This window comes from Lepidochelys olivacea (assembly GCF_965140295.1).
Source record: "Lepidochelys olivacea isolate rLepOli2 genome assembly, chromosome: 14".
Classification (NCBI taxonomy): domain Eukaryota; kingdom Metazoa; phylum Chordata; order Testudines; family Cheloniidae; genus Lepidochelys; species Lepidochelys olivacea.
Genome location: NC_140424.1, coordinates 27,834,880 through 27,861,104, shown reverse-complemented (window position 1 = coordinate 27,861,104; position 26,225 = coordinate 27,834,880). Strand labels below are relative to the sequence as shown.

Sequence of the window (26,225 nt, the reverse complement as noted above, 5' to 3'; positions counted from 1 at the left end):
ACATTCATTCATACAAACACACACACACAGGTTCTGCAAGGTTGTTATCATAGTTACCAGCCTTAGAGTTGCTCATGCCAAGCCACTGGCCAGGTGGCCTGGACATGAGGAGGGAGCAGGGCCTTGTCAGATGCTCATCTGATGCTCCTGGAAGTTGGTTTGCAGAATCAGACCCCAAAGTTCTCACTTTTTAGAGTCTATTTTTATAGGAATTTCTTCCTATGCCAGTCTATGGGAATTGCTTCATCATGCTGTTGCTGAATCAATCAGCAGATAGCACATTCCTGATGGCTCCAAGATGTTATCTTGTTCTTTGGTTCTCCCATTCTTGAGGCTGTTGGGTGGATTCCAGTCTGCCCTCCGGGGGGTCCTCTGGTTATTTCCACTTGACGCCTTCTTCAGCCGATGGACACTGGATTCTTAGGCTGGCACCTCCCTGATCATTCAGTTATTATCCACACCAAGCATCCATCCACATACATCCTCTATCCCTATTTTAATGACAATTGTTAATACAACAAAAGGGCGGGGAGTCTCTGGGTGCTGTTTCTGTTGTTAGAGTATTGTTTTGAGTCTCTCTCTCTGTGAATTGCTTTGAGAACAGACTCTGTCTTAGAATGTACTAACACAGTTAGCAGCTTGCAAGTTTCACACATAGAGGGAGAGAAACAGTACCAAAAACCAAGAGACCTCTTAATTAGTAATACCCTGGAATTTGAACTATGGGGAATCAAACTCATTTGTGATTTTAATACAGAACTTCTTTAATATGATCCAACAAGTTTATTACACATCTTAGCCTTAATTATTCTACCTCCTTTTTGTTAAGTCATCTTTGGGGCTGTTACATATAACTGTACTAACCCCACCGTGAATTTACATTGAACGAGAATTAGTACTCTCTCTCCCCTTTTCATGCATTGTAGGCATAGGCACCGACTCCACCGGTGCTCCGGGGCTGGAGCACCCACAGGGAAAAATTAGTGAGCACTCTGCACCCACTGGCAGCCAAGCTCCCCTCACCCCCCATCCCACCTCAACTCCTTCACCCCCACAAACAAGCCATGTCTCCACTCCTCTGCCTACCTCCCAGTGCTGTTTGGCAGCACTTAGGACTTTCCAGGAGGGAGCAGGGAGGAGCGGGGACACGGTGGGCTCAGGGGAGGAGGCAGAGAAGAGGGGGGGCAGGGGCTGGGTCTTCTGGGAAGGGGGTGGAATGGAACGGGGATTTTGGGAAAGGGATGGGATGGGGGTGGGGTGAGGGCTGTGCAGAGGCAGGGCCAGGGGCGGGGGTGGGGTCAACCACCCACCGGGAACAGTGAAAGTCTGCGCCTATGATTGTAGGTTCAAATTATTATAGATTTATTGGCTCATGAGCTCCTACAAGAGTTGCTGCAGAACAAGCCTGGTCAAATGTAGTTAGAAAGTTCTGCTTCCATTCTTCCTTCCATGTAGAAGCGGTTCTATGGTGTAATCCTGTATTTTAGATCAATGGCAAAACTTTGATGTGGAGGGATTGGATGGAGAGAGGAATTATGACTGTGTCTTGGCTAATTGACAGTAATCAGTTTAAACCATTTGTAGACCTACAGTAACAATTTGCCTTGCCCTGTTCTGGAACATTTAAATAACAGTTAAAACATTGGTTTACCAATGTATTTGGATTGGATGTATTGGGAGCTCCAGAACCTCCAGAACGTTTATTATTTTGTAGGAAACTTCCTGGATTTATTCAGCCAGCGGTTTTATCCTTTTACGGTTTTCTGGCCTAAAAAGCTCAGTCAAAGACTGATAACTCAAGAGCTGCTTGGAATAGAGATTTGGATACACAGATATCTCCGACGCAATGGAATACAATTGTATCTACTGTTAAAGAAAGCAACTGCAGACCACCTTTCAAATAAACTGGTCCCCACATAGGCTAATGGTAGAGGGCTTCCTAAATGTTGATCACTATTAGAAATTTAACTGTCTTGGTGCTACAATAGCTCATATGCTTTGGGAAATTCTGGGATGAGGTGGGTAAAAGGACCAAATTGATATTGGATGCTAAGTTGGAGCCCTCCCTCTTATGTTTTATTCTTGGACATAACCTCCATGTATCAGGAATATTTGGTAAGAAGGGGGTGTGGTTCCAGTGTGCAGCTTTGGTTACTGGAAAATTAGTCCTGCAAAAATGGACAACTCAGTCCACACCAAACATTTATGCCCAGCTCAGTGATATGGCTGAGCTCACACCTAATGAATGACCAGCATTCTGTACAGGGGGAAGGCCTGAAAAATTCAAAGACATTTGGGCTCACTTTTTAGAGGTCTATATTAATGTAGACCCTTAACGTAGGTAAGTTGCTTCTCCTCCCCTCCCTTTAGTCTAACCCTCTTTACTTACTTTGTGTGTTATGATAAATCTGGTATTTTGATATATTTGCACTATTTGGAAAGAAAGAAAGAAAGAAAGAAAGAAAGAAAGAAAGAAAGAAAGAAAGAAAGAAAGAAAGAAAGAAAGAAAGAAAGAAAGAAAGAAAGAAAGACCGGAAAACATAAACTGATCAATGCCAATGCAATTTTGCAAGCACCAAGTGTTCAAAAATCATGAGATTAACTAAAGGAAACATGAGATTTATTTTCTAAAAAAATACATTTTGGACTTTTTGGTTTTCTGAGCACTGAGATTTTCTTCTAGTCGTGTTCTCAAGTTTTTCTACTTCACCACAAGAGCAAGAAACTGACTGTTGTTAGAATGAGAGCTGAGATTCTCCTCTCACCATAGGATTGCAAGAGCTGGGGCATTAAGAGAAATGCCAGCTATTGAAAGAGTCAGGGTGAAATCAGGAAAGTTGGAGACAACCCAATGTGATTTGTTAGTGCTTTGATGTGGGAAGGAAATGCCTCCACTTCTAGCTACTGCAGGTGCTTCTCCGGCTCTCATCCCTGCACTATCTGAGCACCTCCCAAGCTTTGATACGTTCAGTCTCACAACACCTCTGGAAGGTGGGGAAGGGTTTTTATTCCTACTTTAGAAGAGGAAAAGTCAGGCACAGGCAGAAGAAATGACTTGTCTGAGTTCACACAGAGCAGGAATTAAGCCTGGGTCTCTCAGGTTAACCAACACCTGAACTACTGGACTATCATTTTCTCTGCAGCAGGAGCCGCGTAAAAGAGGATGCATGCACAGATGCACACGCACACGCACACACTAAGTCAGTAAAGTCTTTCTAAGATCATCTCACTGACCCTAGCCCTGCTCACTAGGCCAGTCCTGTGCAGAGTCAGGAGATAATGGTGGACAGGAATTGAGTATATGTCATAGGGGTGAAAATGTGTCATTTTTCAGGCCTGCTCGAAGAGGTTCAGGCTGCCTCTGAATGCACGCTTTCTGTGCTCAGCTTTTTAACCCAGCTGCCCACAGCCCCTCCTTTCTCCAGGTCTGTTTGCATTTCTTAGATAAGCTTCTTCCCCTGCAGGAATTCACTTGCTGGCTGTTGGCTGCTGGCACTTCCCTTCCATCTCACTGATCAGCTTGTTAAGATGGGAAATTTCTTTGGAAAATTTGGTGGCATTTTCACCTCATTTCTTCACAGTCTCCCTTTCCAGTTTCCCCAGTCCGGCTAGCAGAAATTAGAATCATAGAATCATAGAAATCCTAGAACGGGAAGGGACCTTGAGAGGTCATCTAGTCCAGTCCCCTGCACTCAAGGCAAGACTAAATATTATCTAGACCATCCCTGACAGATGTTTGTCCAACCTGTTCTTAAAAATCCCCAATGATGGAGATTCCACCACCTCCCTAGGCAATTTATTCCAGTGCTTAACCACTGTCATAAATATAAAGGGAAGGGTAACCACCTGTCTGTATACAGTGCTATAAAATCCCTCCTGGCCAGAGGCAAAACCCTTTCACCTGTAAAGGGTTGAGAAGCTAAGGTACCCTCGCTGGCACCTGACCCAAAATGACCAATGAGAGGACAAGATACTTTCAAATCTGGAGGGGGGGACAAAGGGATTGGTCTGTCTGTGTGATGCTTTTGCTGGGAACAGACCAGGAATGCAAGCCTTACAACTCCTGTAAAGTTAGTAAGTAATCTAGCTAGAAAATGCGTTAGATTTTCTTTTGTTTAATGGCCTGTAAAATAAGCTGTGATGGCGGGAATGTGTATTCCTCTTTTTGTATCTTTTTGTAACTTAAGGTTTTGCCTAGAGGGATTCTCTATGTTTTGAATCTGATTGCCCTGTAAGGTATTTACCATCCTGATTTTACACAGGTGATTCTTTTACCTTTTCTTTAATCAGAATTCTTCTTTTAAGAACCTGATTGATTTTTCATTGTTCTTAAGATCCAAGGGTTTGGGTCTGTGTTCACCTGTACCAGTTGGTGAGGATTCTTATCAAGCCTTTCCCAGGAAACAGGGTGTAGAGCTTGGGGGGGGGGGGATATTCTGGGGGAAGATGACTCCAAGAGGTCTCTTTCCCTGTTCTTTGTTTAAAACGCTTGGTGGTGGCAGCATACTGTTCAAGGACAAGGCAAACCTTGTACCTTGGGGAAGATTTTAACCTAAGCTGGTAAGAATAAGCTTAGGGGGTCTTTCATGCAAGTCTCCACATCTGTACCCTAGAGTTCAGAGTGGGGGAGGAACCTTGACAACCACTCTGACAGTTAGGAAGTTTTTCCTAATGTCCAACCTAAACCGCCCTTGCTGCAATTTAAGCCCATTGCTTCTTGTCTTATCCTCAGAGGTTAAGGAGAACAATTTTTCTCCCTCCTCCTCGTAACAACCTTATATCTTGAAGGCTGTTATCATGCCCCCCCTCAGTCTTCTCTTCTCCAGACTAAACAAACCCAATTTTTTTCAATCCTCCCTCATAGGTCACATTTTCTAGCCCTTTAATCATTTTTGTTGCTCTTCTCCGGACTTTCTCCAATTTGTCCACATCTTTCCGGAAATGTGGCGCTCAAAACTGGACACAATACTCCAGCTGAGGCCTAATCAGCACAGAGTAGAGCGGAAGAATTACTTCTCATGTCTGCACATCTACCAATGTGATAGCAATTCCCCTCTGCCATGTACATTGGCCAAACTGGACAGTCTCTATGTAAAAGAATAAATGGACACAAATCAGACGTCAAGAATTACAACATTCAAAAACCAGTCGGAGAACACTTCAATCTCTTTGGTCACTCGATTACAAACCTAAAAGTGGCAATTCTTCAACAAAAAAACTTCAAAAACAGACTCCAAGAAGAGACTGCTGAATTGGAATTAATTTGCAAACTGGATACAATTAACTTAGGCTTGAATAAAGACTGGGAGTGGATGGGTCATTACACAAAGTAAAACTATTTCCCCATGTTCCCCCCTACCCCCCGTTCCTCAGATGTTCTTGTAAACTGCTGAAAATGGCTCACCTTGATTATCACTACAAAAGTCTCCCCCCCCACTCTCCTGTTGGTAATAGCTCACCTTACCTGATCACTCTCGTTACAGAGCGTATGGTAACACCCATTGTTTCATGTTCTCTGTATATATCTCCCCACTATATTTTCCACTGAATGCATCCAATGAAGTAAGCTATAGCTCACGAAAGCTTATGCTCAAATAAATTTTTTAGTTTCTAAGGTGCCACAAGTCCTCCTTTTTTTTTTGCATGTCTTGCTTACAACATTCCTGCTAATACATCCCAGAATGATGTTTGTTTTTTTTGCAACAGCGTTACAGTGTTGACTCATATTTAGCTTGCAATCCACTATGACCCCCAATCCCTTTCCGCAATACTCCTTCCTAGGCAGTCATTTCCCATTTTGTATGCGTGCAATGATTGTTCCTTCCTAAGTGTAGTATTTTGCATTTGTCCTTATTGAATTTCATCTGATTTACTTCAGACCTTTCTCCAGTTTGTCCAAATCATTTTGAATTTTAATCCTATTCTCCAAAGCACTTTCAATCCTTCTTCTTCCTCTGAAACTGATCCAGTCACTCATGTTGAAAAACAATCTCATGCCTGTCAGCTTCTGTCTTTTCATCATTGGACCTCAAGTATTTTACAATGGACATAAATTTCACTATCCCCATTTTACAGATAGAGAAACTGAGGCACAGAGAGGTGAAAACCCAGATCACTAAGGGACTTAGGTGCCTAAAGCCCAGATTTAGGTGCCTAACTCCCAGAATTAGGTGCCAGTGAAATCCAGACAACCCCTGCTTAGCTGCCACCTACCCCTCTAGGCACATGAAACTCACTCAATGCCAACATGGCATCTAAGTTTCTGCTTCTGGGCATGAGCACTGCTGCCTCACTCTAGGCATCCAGTCACCTAACTCATGTCTAAGCACCAGTGGGATCCTTAAACCAGAAGACAGGCAGTGGGACACCTGTGGGGCCTGATCCGTTATATGTGTTCTGAGCATACTGGAATGGGACTCATGCAAAATCCAGAGGCAGATCCTTTATAACTTTTAGACTAGTGGGAGTGGGAGATTTAGGTTCAATTACACTCTGCTTGGTGGGGAGAAAGGGTCTCCTACTGAGTGCAAGTGACTCCTTAGGTCAGGGGTGGGCAAACTTTTTGGCCCAAGGGCCACATCAGGGTTGTGAAACTGTACGGAGGGCCTCCCCAAACAGCCTGGGCCCTGCCCCCTATCCGCCCCCTTCCACTTCCCGCCCCCTGACTGCCCCCCTCAGAATTCCACTCAGAATCCCCGACCCATCCAACCCCCCCCGTTCCTTGTCCCCTGACCGCCCCCTGGGACCCCTGCCCCTATCCAACCCCCCCCGCTCCCCCACGCTCCCTGCCCCCTTACCATGCTGCTCAGAGCGGCAGGACTGGCAGCTGTGCCGCCACCATGGCCGGAGAGCCTGCGGGGGAGGGGGGGCAGCAGGGGAAGGGTCGGGGGCTAGCCTCCCTGGCCGGGAGCTCAAGGGCCGGGCAGGACGGTCCCTTGAGGACGGGCAGGCCGGATGTGGCCCGCGGGTCATAGTTTGTTCACATCTGCCTTAGATGAAAGCCCCAAGCACTGAGCTATAGAATGTTCTGATGAGAGGTTCCCTTAGTCTCTCCTGGTGAAGCTGTTCCACTGTGAATAAATAATGAAAAGTCACTGAGCCAGAGCAAGAAAGTGAAGAAAGCAACAATGACTCTGTACCCTGGTGGTCAGGGCACTGGCAGATAGAAGATGCAGGGTGCAGAACTCTGTTCCAGTGACTATAGGTCTCAGAGTGGCAGCTGTGTTAGTCTGTATCAGCAAAAAGAACGAGGAGTCCTTGTGGCACCTTAGCGACTAACAAATTTATTTGGGCATAAGCTTCCGTGGGCTAAAACCCACTTCATGGGATGCATGCAGTGGAAAATACAGTAGGAAGATATATCTATACACAGAGAACATGAAACAATGGGTGTTGCGATGAAGTGGGTTTTAGCCCATGGAAGCTTATGCTCAAATAAATTTGTTAGTCTCTAAGGTGCCACAAGGACTCCTCATTCTTTTTATTTGATTATAGTTCTTTTCCTGCAGAAGTGAGCATTCATTGCTCCCCATATGAATTCATCACTTGACCTTCCCTGGGAACACGCCCTGGGCTCAGGGGATGGACAAACCAGGAACTCAGTCAGCATTGAAGCCATAGGATCATAAAGAATAAACTTGCACTATAGGATGGTGTGGGTGTAAAATCTGTCACTGAATGAGACCTCCCTTAGAAGCTGACTGCATCATTACAGACAGAGAAGGGCAGCCTTGTCTAGACATGGGGCTCAACCCTGCCTTTGGGAACTCTGGGGGAAGGGTGGGAGTGCTGAGATGGAGTGCCCCAAGAGTCGGTCCTGGGGCTGGTTTTGTTCAATATCTTCATTAATGATCTGGAGGATGGTGTGGAGTGCACCCTCAGCAAGTTTGCAGACAACACTAAACTGGGAGGAGTGGTAGATATGCTGGAGGGTAGGGATAGGATACAGAGGGACCTAGGCAAATTAGAGGATTGGACCGCTTGCAGAGGCAATAAAGTCGTTGTTTCAAGATTATGCATTCTTTATTAATTCATCACACAAATAGGGGGATAACTTCCAAGGTAGCCCAGGAGGGGTGGGGCAGAAGGGAAGGACAAGGCCACACTGCACTTCAAAACTTATTGAATGCCAGCCTTCTGTTGCTTGGGCAGTCCTCTGGGGTGGAGTGGTTGGGTGCCCGGAGCCATCCCCCGCGTTCTTGGGCATCTGGGTGAGGAGGCGATGGAACTTGGGGAGAAGGGTGGGCAGTTACACAGGGGCTGCAGCGGCCATCTGTGCTCCTGCTGCCTTTCCTGCAGCTCCATCAGACACCGGAGCATATCAGTTTGATCCCCCAGTAGCCTCTGCATTGCATCCTGCCTTCTCTCATCACGCTGCCGCCACCTCTCATTTTGCTCATCCCTCCTGTCCTTGCGTTCATTTTCTGCTTTCCTGGACTCTGCCATTGTTTGCCTCCATGCATTCTGCTGAGCTCTTTCAGTGCGGGAGGACTGCATGAGCTCAGAGAACATTTCATCGCGAGTGCGTTTTTTCACCTTCTTATCTGCGCTAGACTCTGAGATGGAGATGATAGGGGGAGCATTGAAACATTTGCAGCTGTGGGAGGAAAAAAAGGGAGATTAGTATTTAAAAAGACACATTTTAGAGAACAATGGGTAGACTCTTTCACGGTGAACCAAGCTGTTAACATTACATAGCACATGTGCTTTCGGTACAAGGTTGCATTTTGCCTCTTATATTGAGGGTGTGCCGGTTTGGTGTGAGAGATCACACACGCTGGGCCGGGCAACAGAATTCGGCTTGCAGGCGGCCATGGTAAGCCACAGTCTTTCAGCTTCTTCAACCTTCATAACATGTGGGAATGGTTTCACACAGCAGCTCCCTCCTTTCCCATACCAAGCACCCGTTGGGCTGGCCATTTAAAAGGAGGGACTGCAGTTTTCGGGTTGACATGCAGAACAAACCCAACTAAACCCCCGCCCTCCAATTCTCTGGGATGATTGCTTCACCCCTCCTCCCACCATGTGACTAGTATCAGGGAAGATCCCTGCCAGCCAAATGCGAACAGCTCAGCGTGAACGGGTCCCCCCACCACGTAACTAAAAGCGGGGATGATTTCTTTTCAGCACAGGCAAACAGCCCAGCAGGAACAGCCACCTCTGAATGTCCCCTTAATAATGTCCCTGGAGGATTTCCGCTCCATCCCCAGACACGTTAACAGACTTTTCCCGTAGCTGTACTGGCCGCAAATGCACCCTAAGTCTTCATGGCAAATTAATCATTAGACATGCTTGCTTTTAAACCATGTATTATATTTACAAAGGTACACTCACCAGAGGTGCCTTCTCCGGCTTCATGGTCTGGGAGCCCACCTTGGGAGGGTTGGCTCCAGGGTGATAAACAATTCCTGGCTGTCGGGAGAAGGGATTCTCCGCTTGCCTGCTGTGCGCTATCCTCCTCCTCCTCCTCATCTTCCTAGTCCCCAAAATCCTCATCCCTTTTGCTTGAGACTCCCCTCTTGCTGGAGTCCCCAGACAGGGGTGGGGTAGTGGTAGGGGTACCCCCTAGAATTGCATGCAGCTCATCATAGAAGCGGCATGTCTGGGGCTCTGACCCGGAGTAGCCGTTTAGCTCTTTGGTAGGCTTGCCTGAGCGCCTTAATTTTCACACAGTACTGCTGTGTGTCCCTGTTGTAGCCTCTGTCCATCATGCCCTTGGAGATTTTTTCAAATATTTTGACATTTTGTCTTTTGGAACGGAGTTCTGATAGCACGGATTTGTCTCCCCATATAGGGATCGGATCCAGTACCTCCCATTTGGTCCATGCTGGAGCTCCTTTGTGATTCTGGGACTGCATGGTCACCTCTGCTGATGAGCTCGCCACGCTGGCCAAACAGGAAATGAAATTCAAAAGTTTGCGGGGCTTTTCCTGTGTACCTGGCCAGAGCATCCGAGTTGAGAGTGCTGTCCAGAGCGGTCACAATGGAGCACTGTGGGATAGCTCCCGGAGGCCAATACCGTCAAATTGCATCCACACTACCCCAAATTCGACTTGGCAATGTCTATATCAGCGCTAATCCCCTCATCAGGGAGGAGTACAGAAATCAATTTTAAAAGCCCTTTAAGTTGACAAAAATGGCTTTGTCATGTGGAAGGGTGCAGGATTAAATTGATCTAACGCTACTAAATTCGACCTAAACTCGTAGTGTAGACCAGGGCTCAGCAGCAGTTCTGCAGAAAAAGACCTAGGTGGACGAGAAGCTGGATATGAGTCAACAGTGTGACCTTGTTGCCCAGAAGGCTAACAGCATTTTGGGCTGTATAAGTGGGAACATTGCCAGCAGATTGAGGAACATGATCATTCCCCCTCTATTTGGCATTGGTGAGGCTTCATCTGGAGTACTGTGTCCAGTTTTGGGCCCCACACTACAAGAAGGATGTGGAAAAATTGGAGAGAGTCCAGCGGAGGGTAACAAAAATGATTAGGGGGCTGGAGCACATGATTTATGAGGAGAGGCTGAGAGAACTGGAATTATTTAGTCTGCAGAAAAGAAGAGTGAGGGGGAGGATTTGATAGCAGCCTGCTGCCTTCAACTACCTGAAGGGGGGTTCCAAAGAGGATGGAGCTAGACTGTTCTCAGTGGTGGCAGATGACAGAACAAGGAGTAATGGTCTCAAGTTGCAGCGGGGGAGGTCTAGGTTGGATATTAGGAAAAACTATTTCACTAGGAGGGTTGTGAAGCACTGGAATGGGTTACCTAGGGAGGTAGTGGAATCTCCATCCTTAGAGGTTTTTAAGGCCTGGCTTAACAAAGCCCTGACTAGAATGATTTATTTGGGGATTGGTCCTGCTTTGAGCAGGGGGTTGGACTAGATGACCTCCTGAGTGTTAGGGGGCTTATTCCTTCACCCACTTACTTCCCTGGTCCTTCTCGCATGAACAGAGAGCAACAATACCCGAAGTCCAAAGGTGCAAACAATTCGATGTTTATTGGGATGAACTTCCAGCAAGCATGATTCCAGTTTCCTTCCTTAGTGTCCCCCTTCCCAGCTCTGACACCACAGAGCCTGACACCTGTGTCCCTGTTCCCATTCCTGCCCTTAGCCAAACATGATTCCAATTTCCCCACCCCCATTCCCTGTTCCCATTTCCCCCTTTAGCAAAACATGATTCCAGTTTCCCCACCCCCATTCCCTGTTCCCATTTCTACCCCACACACCCACTTCCTGATTGACTGCAGACTATATAGTAAAACTTGAGTTCCGCTTAGCTATACCTTAACCAATCATTTTCCTGAAATTTAACTAACCAATCCTAACATATTGTAACATGATTATGTAATGAATTATATCCCACCACCTTAATTAGTTTACACCCATCAAAATTAATTATGTCGCAGACAGAAACAATCACAGAACCAGACAGAGATTATACAAACAATGGGGAAATGGGGACTACAGTGATAGAACAAATACAGAAATGAGGATTTCACATCCCAGCTATTGATAAGTGAGTTCTTGCCAGACAGGATGCTATCAAACTAAGTTTCCTTTTACATCTTCTAGGCACTGCCCTTTCTCTGGAGGCGATAGGCATTATCAGGACAGGATTTTATTCCTAACAGTGCAATAGCACCTTCTTTCAATGTGACTAGTTTGGAATGTGAGGATGTGACCGTTCGCTTCCCAGCTTATGGCTGCCTCTTCTGCTTAGCCAAAGGCCTTAGCCTAAGAACAGGGCCTCAGACTGTCACAGTAAGAGAAGGACCTTACACCAGCAGACAGTGATTTTGATTCTTTCTTTTATTCCTCTATAACTAGCCAAGTGATAAGAATACACTTAAATTCTTAGAGTATAGGCCTTTACAGACAAGCCTGAATATCTATATCCTCACACTGAGGTCCCTTCCAACCCTTATATTCTATGATGGTCAGTTCTGGAAACATGTTCCATTTGTGACAACTTTTATCCCCCCTGCCCCTGTCTGGCATTGCATCCCTGCAATTCTTAACCCAGGCTCCTACCCCTGACTTTGCCCCTTTGACTCTCTCCTTCCCTTGCTTCCACCTGTCTGACCCATTTCTGGAAACAGTTTGGCCCCTGAACACATTCTGTCATCTCTCCCCTCCCATTTGGGCTCCCTCTGTCTACCCTTCCCCCCACCCCCTTTGTAGCAGAGTCTGAGGGTGACTGAAGGCAGTGGCTGCAGCAGATATCACAGAGCAGGTCCAGATGCTGAAGCAGGCTCAGGAACTGCCAAGCAGCCAGCAGAAGGGAGTGGTTGGTAACCCTGCTCCTTGATAGTTGCCCTGCAGTAAGTCACTCTCCCCAGTGGACAAACCTCAGAAATCCTGAGTTAGGTCTGCCAAAACTCCCCAGCGTGGAAGTGAGGGTTCACGCTACAGCACAAGGAGACTCTGGAATGCAAAACGCTGCAGAAGTAAAGTCACCCCAAAACTTAGCCTCAAAACCTGTTGTTCCACCCAGCCTTTCCCTACCCTTGATTGGTCCTCTGAGCTAGCCTGGGGCAATTAGTCAGAAAATCAGTGAAACTCCTCTTTTGGCTAAGCTCAAACCAGATTTGAATGGAGGCTGACGATTTCAAATAGTACTCCTGAGGGAATTCTGCACCAAAATTTAAAAATTCTGTACCAAAAAAATAAAAATTGTGCAAACAATATCTTAAAATTCTGCAAAATTCTATAAATTTTATTTTTCAAGATAACACAGTATAATCACCAAATACATTGAAATAAATTACCAAAATAATTGAAAATGGTGTGATTATATTGTTATTGTGTTACTGTGTCATTTTGAAAAATAAAATATGCCTAACTTCTCAGAATTTTAAAATATTTACTTTTTCGGTACAGAATTCCTCAAGAGTACCAGGGTTCTGTGTGGTGCAATCTGGGTGCGGGCAGCTGAGTGGGGGTGGGGGGCAGGTATGTGTGAGAATCTGGATATACAGGGGCTTGGTGCGGGGTTCTGGGTGCAGGGGGACTGGGACTCTACAGGGGAGTCCAGGTGAAGGTGGTTAGGGCTCAGTGTGTGTGTGCGGGGGGGAGGGGTTGGGGGAATGGGACTTGGTGGGTCAGGCTGCCGCTGTTTGGGGTTCAGTGGGTTAGAGATACCTATGCATGGTATGAGGCTCAATGGGCAGGGTTCGGGGGGCTTGGTGGGGGGATTCTGGGTGCGAGGGGCTCCTGATGCACGGGGTGAGGCTTGGGGGTGGGGGTTTGGGTTCAGGTTGCTTGATGAGGGGTTCTGGGTGTATAGGGCTCCCAACGCAGAGGGGCTCAGTGTGGGGTGCAGGTGGGAGAAGGGGTCAATGTATGGGGAGCTGCTCCCCCTGTCTGCCCAACCCCCATCTATCTAGAACCCCCACACGCAGCCCCCGCCACTGACCTTCATCCCCTCTCACCTGGAACCCCCCCACCGAGACCCCTTCACAGTGCAGAGCTTCCTGCAGGCAGGGGAAGTTCCTGGGGGTTGATCTGACCCAGCCCTGGCGGCACCTTAAAGACTAACAGATTTATCTGGGCATAAGCTTTTGTGGGTAAAAAAACCACGTCTGCATCTGAACTGCTTGTTGTTTTTGTGGATACAGACTAACACGGCTACCCCCTGATACTTGAATTCATAGTTTAGAATCTTCTTCGTTAATTGTATCTTCAAGGCAGGGGGAGATGGGAACCTACAAGGATGAAGTGACCTGTAGCTCACGAAAGCTTATGCTCAAATAAATTTGTTAGTCTCTAAGGGGCCACAAGTCCTCCTTTTCTTTTTACAAAGATCCTGGAACTGCTGAGATGTTTCTTACAGACACTTGAGACAGGGTAGGTGTTTGTTTTCTCCTTTGATTTGTGTTTCAGTTGTGAGTCTTCCCTGGGTATGCTGTTATGGTGGGCAGCCTGTTTCAGTGGCCTGAGGCACATGGCCACAGACCTGGGATCTCCGGAGTACTTGTTCCTACTGTGGGTGATGTCCAGCATCACATGGGAACCAGCACTAAGTCTTCCACAAAACTCAGGCTCCGATGTGGGGAAGCAGTTCTGCAGCAGGGAATTTGCTTCCCAGTCCCAAGCATTGTGGAACAGGTTTCTAGTAGTGCCAAGCCGTGCAGAAGAACTGCAGCCACTGCAGTAGCCCAAAGTCTGGTGAGGTTCAACAAGGACAACAAGGACAAGTGCAGAGTCCTGCACTTAAGACGGAAGAATCCCAGGCACCGCTACAGACTAGGGGACCGAATGGCTAGGCAGCAGTTCTGCAGAAAAGGACCTAGGGGTTACAGTGGACGAGAAGCTGGATATGAGTCAACAGTGTGCCGTTGTTGCCAAGAAGGCCAATGGCATTTTGGGATGTATAAGTAGGGGCATTTGCCAGCAGATCGAGGGACGGGATCGTTCCCCTCTATTTGACATTGGTGAGGCCTCATCTGGAGTACTGTGTCCAGTTTTGGGCCCCACGCTACAAGAAGGATGTGGAAAAATTGGAGAGAGTCCAGCAGAGGGCAACAAAAATGATTAGGGGACTGGAACACATGACTTATGAGGAGAGGCTGAGGGGGGAGGGATAACTCAGTGGTTTGAGCATTGGCCTGCTAAACCCAGGGTTGTGAGTTCAATCCTTGAGGGGGCCATTTAGGGATCTGGGGCAAACACTGGGGACTGGTCCTGCTTTGAGCAGGGGGTTGGACTAGATGACCTCCTGAGGTCCCTTCCAACTCTGTGATTCTGTGAACTGGGATTGTTTAGCCTACGGAAGAGAAGAATGAGGAGGGATTTGATAGCTGCTTTCAACTACCTGAAAGGGGGTTCCAAAGAGGATGGATCTAGACTGTTCTCAGTGGTAGCAGATGACAGAACAAGGAGTAATGGTCTCAAGTTGCAGTGGGGGAGGTTTAGGTTGGATATTAGGAAAAACTTTTTCACTAGGAGGGTGGTGAAACACTGGAATGCATTACCAGTGGTGGAATCTCCTTCCTTAGAAGTTTTTAAGGTCAGGCTTGACAAAGCCCTGCTGGGATGATTTAGTTGGGGATTGGTCCTGCTCTGGGCAGGGGGTTGGACTAGATGACCTCCTGAGGTCCCTTCCAACCCTGATATTCTATGATTCTATGATGTGCTGGCTGGTGCCTCCGGAGCAGGAGTGTCCTGTCCCTCCTTCCCCCGCTGCTCTTCGGCCATCTGCGGCCGGCCATCTGTCCCCACCCACCTCCCTGCTTGCAACCGCCCCGGCCAAGCTGCTCCTGGGAGCCTCCTGTCTGCTGGGGGCGGGTGTTAGGATATAGATATTCAGGCCTGTCTGCAAAGGCCTGTACTCTAAGAATTTAGGTGTATTCTTATCACTTGGCTAGTGATAGAGGTATAAAAGAAAGAATCAAAATCACTGTCTGCTGGTGTAAGGGCCTTCTCTTACTGTGACAGTCTGAGGCCCTGTTCTTAGGCTAAGGCCTTTGGCTAAGCAGCAGAGGCAGCCATAAGCTGGGAAGCGAATGGTCACATCCTCGCATTCCAAACTAGTCACATTGAAATAAGGTGCTATTGGGCTGTCAGGCACTATCAGGACAGGATTGTATTCCTATCACCTCCAGAGAAAGGGAAGTGCCTAGAAAATGTAAAAGGAAACTTAGTTTGATAGCCTCCTGTCTGGCAAGAACTCACTTATCAATAGCTGGGATGTGAAATCCTCACTTCTGTATTGTTTTGTCATTATAGTTCCCACTTTGCTGTTGTTTGTCTGTATAATCTCTGTCTGGTTCTGTGATTGTTCCTGTCTGCTGTATAATTAATTTTGCTGGGTGTAAACTAATTGAGGTGGTGGGATATAATTGGTTACATAATCATGTTACAATATGTTAGGATTGGTTAGTTAAATTTCAGGAAAATGATTGGTTAAAGTATAGCTAAGCAGAACTCAAGTTTTACTATATAATCTGTAGTCAATGAGGAAGTGACGGGGTGTGGGTGGGGGTGGGCATGTGGGGGTGTGAGATGGGAACAGGGAATGGGGGTAAGAAAATTGGAATCATGTTTTGCTAAAGGGGGAGATGGGAACAGGGAATGGGGGTAAGAAAATTGGAATCATGTTTTGCTAAAGGGGGAGATGGGAACAGGGAATGGGGGTAAGAAAATTGGAATCATGTTTTGCTAAAGGGGGAAATGGGAACAGGGAATGGGAGTAAGGAAGTTGGAATCATGTTTGGCTAAGGGCAGGAATGGGAACAGGGACACAGGTGTCAGGCTTTGTGGTGTCAGAGCTGGGAAGGAGGATACTAAGGAAGGAAACTGGAATCATGCTTGCTGGAAGTTCACCCCAATAAACATTGAATTGTTTGCACCTTTGGACTTCGGGTATTGTTGCTCTCTGTTCATGCGAGAAGGACCAGGGAAGTAAGTGGGTGAAGGAATAAGCCCCCTAACAGCGGGCATTTCATAATTTTATTTCCCTCTTATGCTTATATTTAATTCATTGAGTAGTGAGTTCTAAAATGTCTAATCTGTCCTGGCTGCAGTAATTTTCCTTATTTTTATTACTATTTTGTGCTTTGTCATTAATTATTTAAAATGGTATAATCAAATAATAACATCCTCTTAGAATATAACTTTAGCTTGTACTCACCTGAGCACTGCCAGGTTAAAAAACATTAGCTAAACACATAACTTTAGACCCTGGGCAGATGAAAGTCACTTATTTTCAAGTAGTATTTTTAGTTATATCTGTAAAAAAACCTTAAAATTCATATGAAAATATATGCAGTTCCAATTATGATACCTAACAGCAATGATGGAGTCAAATGTTCGTGAGTCACATACATGGTTGTGATTGGTAAACATAAATGCCAAAATAATTAGAAAAATAAATTCCCATTCTTAATAAAAGAGAAAAAACCTTCATCATGTATGTTACAATTAAGTAAATACTTTTTTGGGGGAGTGAAAAACAATTGACTAAAATAGAGTAGATAATGGCAGGGACACAGAGTCAGATTTTATTTATTTTTATTACTAACGATAGTGTACAACGTATCAAACTTGTGTTTCTGATATCTGTGTTAAAGCTTCAGAACTGATACCTCAAGGTTTGGGATTGGGAATATCTTGCTGTATTATCTCCTGATCTAAATTTACATATAAACTTAAAATGTGGCTTTAATTGGAGTTTGTATATATTTGTTCTTTCTTTATGTAACAATTAGACGTAGTGCTCCTGTCAGCTAATTCCTAAGTTATTATCTGCAAAAAACCCAAGAGTCTTCAGGTGCCTAAGTAGTCTCTGGAACCATGGTTAAAGTTGCCCCCACCCCACAAAATCTGAAATGGCACCCCGGTGAGCCAGTAGTGTCCAGAGAGCTGCAGGAGGGCCCTGGGCTCTGGCAAGATGCAGCCTCCTTGTGACAGCATGAAACCGACCTTGAGCCGCGGGCAGAGCATCAGGCACCAGGAGCCACAGCAGCAGCACAGAAGTAAGGGTGGCAATACAGCATCTACCAGGCCACCCTTACTTCTGTGCTGCTGCTGGTGGTGGCGTTGCCGTCAGAGCTGGGCACGCGGCCAGGAGCTGCTGGTATCAGGCCGCCTGACAATTCTTAATTTGTGCCAGGGCTGACCTGTGGCACCTCTTCAATACAAACGTGGGGAAGCAGCAGGGTCCAGAGGTGGTGGGGGGATCCCAGTAAGCCTGTGGGGCCAGGGGTGATGTGGGGGGCAGCAAAATACAAGTTCACCCAGAGTGCCATTTTCCCTAAATCTGGCCCTACCGGTCTTGGTGCAGGCAGCAGGAGGCTCATGCTGGCCAGAGCACCCGTTCTGTGCTGGGGCTGCAGCCGGGGTGGTCACTTTGCTGGGGAAAAAACATGGTTTTCAGAGAAAAGGGGAAGGAAAGAGGCAGCTGCAGGAGCTTTTATCAGAGCGCTCCACAGCCCGCCAGAGTCATTTCCCCTTGACAGAGATGCACATGGGATGTCCCCACAGCAGCCGAGTGCCCTCAGCGCCTGGCAGGAGGGGAGGGGAGCCGGGTGTCCAGGGGCTTCCTCCCCGAGCTCTGTGCTGCTGCTCCCCCTGCATCCCCAAGTGCTGCTTGGTTCACAGCCGGGTGAACTCCTGGGGGACTTGCAGAGCGCATCCAAAGTCAGACCTGTACTTATTAAGCCCTCTACCCTGCAAATACAGAAGTCAGACTGTGCCTCTGGGTTTACAGAAAGGATGTTGTGGAAAAGGAGGCTCAATTCAATAGATCAAGAGCCCCAGCCAAAGGGTGGGTTCGCACCATTTTATTTCCTTCACTGATTCTTTCAAAGTTAAAAGGGAAAGCCAACTGCTTAGCTTTTTGATAGCAGAAGAAGCTGAAATGTGTCTGATCTCACTACAGCAAAATACCCTGCAGAAAATACAGACACGATGAATTAAAACAACTTTACCAGATCAGTCACTGCAATGCTGGAATTCAGTTCTCAGTCTAGCAACAAACTGCACAGGGAAAATCAACCATTTCATGCCCGCCCTTCCCCTTAGCTTTATTTCTTTGAACTTTTATTTCTTTGAACCTGATTTCAGTAGCAGAGGCAGCCCCTCCATCCAGGCTCAGGAAGCAGCTCTGGGCTCTGGCTGCTGCTGCTGGCAGGTTGGAGCATTACGATAAGGACACAGCTGCTTTGCTCGCATTTACCCCACCCCATCCTCCTCACGATTCCAGTGTACCAGAAACATCTAGCCCCCTCCCCGCCCCCCATGATTCCAGTGCACCGGGAACATCTACCTCACCCCACCCTCCTCATGTTTCCAGTGTACCGGGAACATCTACCCCCTAACCCCTCATGATTCCAGTGCATTGCTGGACCTGGGGACTCCTTGCATCTGTGGATCAGCAAGGTTCTACAGAGCAGCGTGATTTTATTTTCTCTCCGAGGCAATCCCCCTCCTGGTACCTTTTCCTTGTAAACCTCCTGGAGTTGAGTCTTATTTTCTTTGTTTTGTTTTTTTAATTTTTTAAAATATAAATATATACAGAGAAAAAACAAACATAATAAACTATATTAAATTCTCATGATATATTAACCATTTGCTACCTAATGTTAGCCATACTTGAAACATTTAATTATATATATATATATATATAATATGAATGGTCAAAATATACCTCAATTATTTGCATTAAACAATTTACAAACAAAATCTGCTTATGGAAAATCAACTAGTTAAAGAAAAATTATGAAGTTAAGTAAAGAATAGAAGCAAAGTTCAGAGGAGAGGGCTAGAGATGGGGAAGGAAGGAAGTGGGTAGAGAGGAAGGAGAAGGGGGGAAGAGGAATGCATGTAATAGGATCATTCAGATACTTCTATGAAAGCATCCCATGTCTCTGAGCTTTTTTTCTTGGATATTTCTGTTATGGTATACTAGTGAGGCAGAACTAGTAACTAGCAGCTGGAGTTAACCGTGGCAAATCTCCTGCTGATGTGAAGAGAAGTTCTGAATTTATCAAAGGAATAAAAGAAGCTCCAGGACTCTCACTGCAGTTGAATGTATTGTGACTTTTCTGGCTCATTGCCTGTACATTTCTCTGTCTCTGTTTCTCAGGCTCTCTTGCTGGAGCTGTTCCACTCTGTATTAAATTATATGTTCAGCAGTGCTGCAGTGGAGGAGAGAGGGTGGCTTGGTGATGAGAGCCCTCCTCTTGGCTGTAGAAGACTCAGGTTCAAGTTCCTGCTCTAATAAATATTTCATTATTTACTCAAAGTGGAACAGATCCACCAGGAAAGACTGAAAAAACTCCATCTCAGGCTACAGATAAATTGGTTGGTCACTAAGGTGCCACAAGTACTCCTTTTCTTTTTCCATCTCAGGCTAGTCAATAGCCTAGTGATTAGGGCTCTCCCCTGGAGAGGGGAAAATGGAGGGAGAGAGGAATCAGGGAACCAGAGTTGGGGAAAGCAGGCATCTGGAGAGGGGAAAGTGGAATTGAGGAAAAGCAGGAACCTTTGGGCAGGGAGGACCCAGAGGGGAGAAGCAGGATATAGAGGAGTGGGGGAAGCAGCGACCTCGAGGTGGGGAGCAGTGTGGATTGGGTGGGAATGGGACAAACTCGGACTCATAATAGAAACATGTTTTCAACTTTAATGGACTGGTTGCTCTAACTGCATAACACAATAAATTTACTTGGCAATGCATATATCCCATTTTATTTGTGTCCTCTGTGATCTTCTGTCCCTCAAAATCCAATAACCAGCATCTCATAATCACTGTTTTGTTTACTATGATGTTTGTTTGTTTTTCTCCATGTCCATCCTGTTATCTAGACCAAGTTCCCATGAGGATGCAGGTTCTCTCATTCTGCCATAGCACCACAGCCAGATGCTTTCTGCCTGATTTGATTATTTTCTTCATTACTTGTTCTCTTCACAGGTTGGAATCAGGTAGGAATCCCATCTCTTTCTGTAGTTTCTTATATGATTTATCTAGGCTTACAGTGACTTACAAATGGGCTTCACTTGAAGACAATGGAACTACTTACAGTGTGTAAACAGAACCACAAAGCAAGATTGGCAACTTCTTTATTCAATTTTGCTCTGCTTATCCTGTTGCTGGGTTGTTGCATTGTTCTTGGGATAGTTTTTAGATTTGCTTATTCATGCATGTGTTTTTAAAAGTTGTCAGCAATGGATAACACTCTATTATTGAAGGAGGATAAAAATCTAAGTAAATAAATAGCAGGGGTTTGAAAAGATGCCCAGTAAGATGTTTAGTTGTAAACAGAAGGCTAAACAAAAAACAACCCAAATTCCAAACAGAAACAACAGTGTTTTTTTAAAAAGTGTCTTCACTGCCTGTCCAAACCTTCAGGACTAATAACTGTCTAACTCATCTTAATGCACTGACGTCCTCTTCCACTCATTCCCTTCTCAAACACCTAGAGAGAGCGGGGACTATAAGTCAGTAGGTTGAACAAGAGGGTAAATGAGATACACAGCTGACGACCCTTTATTGAAAATGTCCCATTAGAACCCATGGGGTTGTTAGCTCAGACACTCCATCTGCTCTCAGTCTCTGGGACATCACATTAGGAAAGAGGCACTAATCTGGTCCCAAACCACTTAATGCTTCATATGTCAAAAACCAGTGCTTTGAAGTGCACACAAAATATACTGGAAGTAAGAGCATATCACAGAGGTCAGGTACACAGTGTCCCATGTGCAGAGCACAGCTAACCAAGTAGGATGCTACACTTTGCACTATCTTAAATTGAAACTAGCCCTCTGGAGATTAAAGGCTTCCACAGCCTGTGAACCTGAGCAACAAAAGGAGAGCCCATTAGGGCTGATCCAAATCCCATTGAAGTAAATGAGAACTGTTCCATTGGTTCAATGGGATTGGGATCAGGTTTCCAGCCCTTTAAAATTTCCTCCAAATTTCGTTGCCTAGTTTATCAGATCTAATCCTATTTTATTTGCATAGCACACTACTGCATGAGGCTGACAGGACTGAGGAGGCAAAAGAAAAGTAATTTTTCTCTCTGAGTTAATTTTCTTTTATGTTGTGGCACATTTCAGAGCACAATGTAGAGTGACTGAACCTTATCACCCTGTCACTGTAACTGGGGTTGGGGACATTTTGTGATCCTCTCACTTGCTCCCCATGACAAGTGCTGGGAATGTATTTCAGTATTTTTTAAAATATAATCTTTCTGCCTGGTGGAGCCAGCAGCAGTCAGGGCCATGTTCAATATCTAGGGGTTCCTTTCTGTTGATACAACACAGAACTGGCTCAATCCTCCACCCAGTATCCTAGGAAATTTACACACCACCCCTGGGTGTCTCTGAGAGGCAATACTTCCCCACTCACAAGCATAGAGTCTGAGTATAGAAAAGAAATTTTAATAAAAGGAGGGAAGCAACTGGGTGTTAATTTGGGAAAACACTGCAACTAGGGTCCATAAAAATAAACCATGGGTAAACGACCCAACCCCAAGTAGGTTGGGCAGTGTCCTTTCCCCTCAGGTTCTTAAGTCCAGCAACCCAAAAGCCCCCTTCACATGCCCAACCCTTCTCTGCACCCCACTCACAGTTGCTGTCCTTGGTTAGTGCAGACCCAGAGTTCAGAGGTGCATCTGCAGACTTCACCTCCCACCTTGTGTGGAGAGGGGGTAAAGAGGCTCCTTACTTGTAGCGCTGCTCGGGCACTCGCTCGCTGCCCCTCTCTGCCAGCCACCCTGCCAGATGTCTGCTCACCATGCTCACCGCGCCTCTCCACTGTCAGCCTGCTGGCTGCTTGGTCACCGCTGTTGGCACACCTCTCCACCAGCCGCCCTGTTGGCCGCTCACCTTGCTTCTCCACCAGCCGCCCTGCTAGCCACTCATCATGCTTCTTTGCCACTGCCCTGCTGGCTGCTTGTTGCGCCTCTCTGCCTCAACAGCCACTCATTCACCAGCTGTCAGTCACCTTCTGCTGCCATCTGCCTCTCTGCTGTGTCCTCTGCACATCAGTTTCTTAGTAATTTTAGCTCTTAGCAGGCAGGGCAGAAACACAGTCGCACCACAAATGATTTCAGCTCTGATCAAACAATTAAATTAACAAAGAGGGTTCTAATGAAGCCTATTTAATGCTATTATTTGACCTGTGGGGAGGAACAGGTTGAACCAGTCTAGGTAGGACCCTTGGTGAGGGTGTGCTGCCTTCTCACTGGGATACTTGTCCCCACCCCTCTTACTTTCACAGGGCGCTGACATTTGAGCCCCTGGCTTAACAAGGTTCTTTCAACTGAGGATGGTCCCCCTTATTTGGGACAGGTTAAGCACAGTACTGCTTCTCTGTATTCCAACAATAATTACAACATTGGTAACAGCATTTCACTACTCCTGCATTCAGTACTAAAGTGATTTGTACCCAACACCAGTTAAAGTTGATCACTTTGACACCTCTGCATCTGTTGAATATGTAAGCAGAGCAGGAACAAATTGTATTTACATAAACACACGGGGAGTCTCTCCCACTCCCAGCTAGCTGTCAGGGAAGCATTCATTCAGACCCTGCTTACATAAACATAATGTTAACCCTTTAGACATGAGTGGGTAGCCAGTATTCAGGGTCTTATGGGTTCTTTCCATTAGAAAGAGAAATTGCTGATGGAGTCAGGTATTTATTTGATGAAATCCTTTTTATTTACATAGAATGTACACAAAGTCCCGCATCATTGAACACAGTAGGAATCAAACAGCAGGAGGCAATTTCTTTGCTCACAATTCCAAGCCGCTTTCAACCAAAACTTTGCCCAACAAGTTCTCTCTTAGCTTTCACATGCTTCAAGTGCTTTTCTGGCTGTCTCTGGCCCTTCTTTGCAGCCTTTTCTGTCTGCTTCTTTAGTGTTTTTTCTCTGCTTCTGCTCTCACACACAAGCACACAGCTCTACCAAAGCAATACCCATCCCTCTGTATTTGCACTATGCCCACATAGCTCAGCTCTTGACCAGACTTGCACATGGCATGTAATTTGAGTGGTGGCTCTGAAAGTTTCAGCTACTTTACTCCATAAAGGAGCTTCATTGCTTCTATCATTTATTCTGAATGAAGGGTGGCTATTACACCCACCAGATTCAATGAGGTTTCACCCTACATCTGGTATAACAATAATTTAACAGAGTAGCAGCCGTGTTAGTCTGTATTCGCAAAAAGAAAAAGAGTACTTGTGGCACCTTAGAGACTAACCAATTTATTTGAGCATAAGCTTTCGTGAACTACAGCTCACTTCCACTGAATGCATCCGATGAAGTGAGCTGTAGCTCACGAAAGCTTATGCTCAAATAAATGAGTTAGTCTCTAAGGTGCCACAAGTACTCCTTTTCTTTTTGTGAATAATTTACAGTTGTGGAAATGCATTATTTCTTGTAAACTCCATATATAATTTCATGCCCCATGGAATATAAAATACATGAAATAGATCTTGTTGTTTGTGTGTATTGTTAAAGAAATGTATATGAATTTCCCATGCTTTCTCTGAGTTTATCTTCCTTGTATCCTGGTACATTTCTTAGCTCGTTTTAAAGTGGTTGGACCTGACCAGCCTGTCATTGCCACTGTGGGAGAAGAGATTGTGTTACCCTGTCACCTGTCCCCCAAGATGAGCGCTGAGAACATGGAGGTGACGTGGTTCCGGTCCCAACTCTCTCCATTTGTTCATCGCTATAGTGATGGAAAGGACCAGTATGGGCAGCAGATGTCAGAATATCAGCGGAGGACAGAGCTCTTTAAAGATGGTCTCACCGATGGAAATGTTGCCTTGAGAATTTTCAATATCAGACCTTCTGATGAAGGACAGTATAGCTGTTTTGTTCAAGAGGGTATGGATTATGAAGAAGCCCAATTGGAACTAAAGGTGTCAGGTCAGTAGCGTGTGGGGAAGCAATAGATGTGATATATCTTAATTTTTAGTAAGGCTGTTGGCACAATCCCACATGACAATCTCATAAGCAAACCAGGGAAATGTGGTTTGGCTGAAATTGCTAGAAGGTGGGTGCACAACCTGATTAAAAAATTGAACCCAAAGAGTAGTTATCAGTTGTTTGCTGTTAAATTAGGAGGATGTATCAAATGGGATCCCACATGGGTCATTCCTCAGTCCGGTACTATTCAATATTTTCATTAATTACTTAGATGATGCAGTAGAGAGTACACTTATAAAATGTGCAGATGTCACCAAGCTGGGAAAGATGCAGTCCCTTTGGAGGGCAGGATTAGAATTCAAAATGATCTTGATAAACTGGAGTATTGGTCTGAAATCAACAACATGAAATTGAGTAAAAACATGCAAAGAGAAATACACGTAGGAAGGAAAAAATAAATGCACAAATACAATATGGGAATAACTGTCTGTGCAGCAATGCTGCAGAAAAGGATGTGGAGATTTTAGTGGACCACAAAGTGAATATGGAGCCAACAGTATGATGCTGCAGTGAAAAAAAAGGAGATTTAGGCTACATAGCAGGAAAATCTTTCTAACTATGAAGATAGTTAAGCACTGGAACAGGTAACCTAGACAGGTCATGGAATTCTTGCAATTGTAGGTTTTTTAAGAAGGAGGTTTCTACAGTCCAATTGTGCCACAATCACTGTTTTTCTGCATTTAAAAGCCAGGGCCAGGATTAGGGGATAGCAAGCAGGTCAATTGCCCAGGGCCCCACACCACAGGGGGCCCTGCGAAGCTACCTTGCTCAGGCTTCGGCTTCAACCTCGTGTGACGGGTCTCAGGTTTCAGCCATGCACAGCAGGGTGGGGGCTTTGGCTTTCTGCCCTGGGCCCCAGCAAGTCTAATGCTGACCCTGTTTGGTGGACCCCTTGAAACCTGCTCATAGCCCCCTGTGGGGCCACAGACCCCTGGCTGAGAACCGCTGGACTAGATGACCTTTTGAGTTCCCTTCCAATCCTATAGTTCTATGTGCCTGTATTTCCTTTGGAGAGCGTTCTCAGTGATTCTTATTTGCATTTTACTATTCAAAATTTCCTGTTACCTTCAATTTATTTCCTATCAGTAACTCCAGTGTGTCACTTTTGTAAATCGGATTTAAGTTCCTATGTCATTTGGGTGGTTTTGAAAAATTTCCCCAAGTCCGTTGTGAGGAATGATTCTTCATCCAAACATGAAGTACATTGGATAAGGGGTACACTAGCTACTCCACGTCTGAAAATGAGTGGCTAGTGTTCTGCTGGCTCCTTGTCACTCTGGTGCTATCTCGTTTCATTCTGGTGAAGGCTGCTAAAACTTTAAGGAGGGAGAACAATTCCTCCTGTGAAAGCCCATTCCTCCTCCACTGCTTTTCACCAGTGAAGAGGGGCTTAGGAGCAGCCACACATACTGAGCTCTGGGTTAAACTTGACCAGACATGGACAGACTTTTCTCCTCTGTCTTTGACATGTACCCATAGGGCTAGCTAAAGCAGACTGTATATGATCAAAGAAGAGATATTTCACCTGAAGGTACATTTGAAATATAACTTTTATTTTTCTCAATCTTTTTCTTTATCCGTTAGTGTTAAGATCATTTACCAGCTAACGGATTCATGAAATCATGAAATACAATGTTTTGCCATGTGTAGATCCTGGAATGGAAAACTAGTGAAGGAAAAAGTTTTCCCTTCCCGCTCCATGAAATAATTATAATTTCTTGCTCATATTGTTTCCTGAGTCCATGAGTATAGGGAATAAAAGGAAAGTTTAAATGTTTATCCTCCAGGCT

The 26,225-nt window shown here is 45.6% G+C and overlaps 2 protein-coding genes and 1 pseudogene across 3 annotated transcripts in view; 2 read left to right on the top strand and 1 right to left on the bottom strand.

Annotated features, from left to right (window-relative positions):
• The window catches only part of LOC311531264 (C-type lectin domain family 2 member D-like), a 188,589-nt pseudogene that overhangs the window by 104,873 nt on the left and 57,491 nt on the right, over positions 1–26,225 (top strand). The gene's annotated exons all lie outside the window — the stretch shown is intronic.
• LOC311531266 (C-type lectin domain family 2 member D-like) overlaps positions 1–26,225 on the bottom strand; it is a gene marked incomplete at both ends in the record, with an annotated part of 432,379 nt that overhangs the window by 384,781 nt on the left and 21,373 nt on the right.
• LOC311531238 (butyrophilin subfamily 1 member A1-like) overlaps positions 1–26,225 on the top strand; it is a 42,977-nt gene that overhangs the window by 2,830 nt on the left and 13,922 nt on the right. Inside the window, 2 exon segments of the mRNA XM_084648471.1 lie at positions 20,300–20,416; positions 24,028–24,375. Coding sequence (XP_084504597.1) covers positions 20,311–20,416; positions 24,028–24,375 — 454 coding nt within the window. The 5' untranslated portion in view covers positions 20,300–20,310.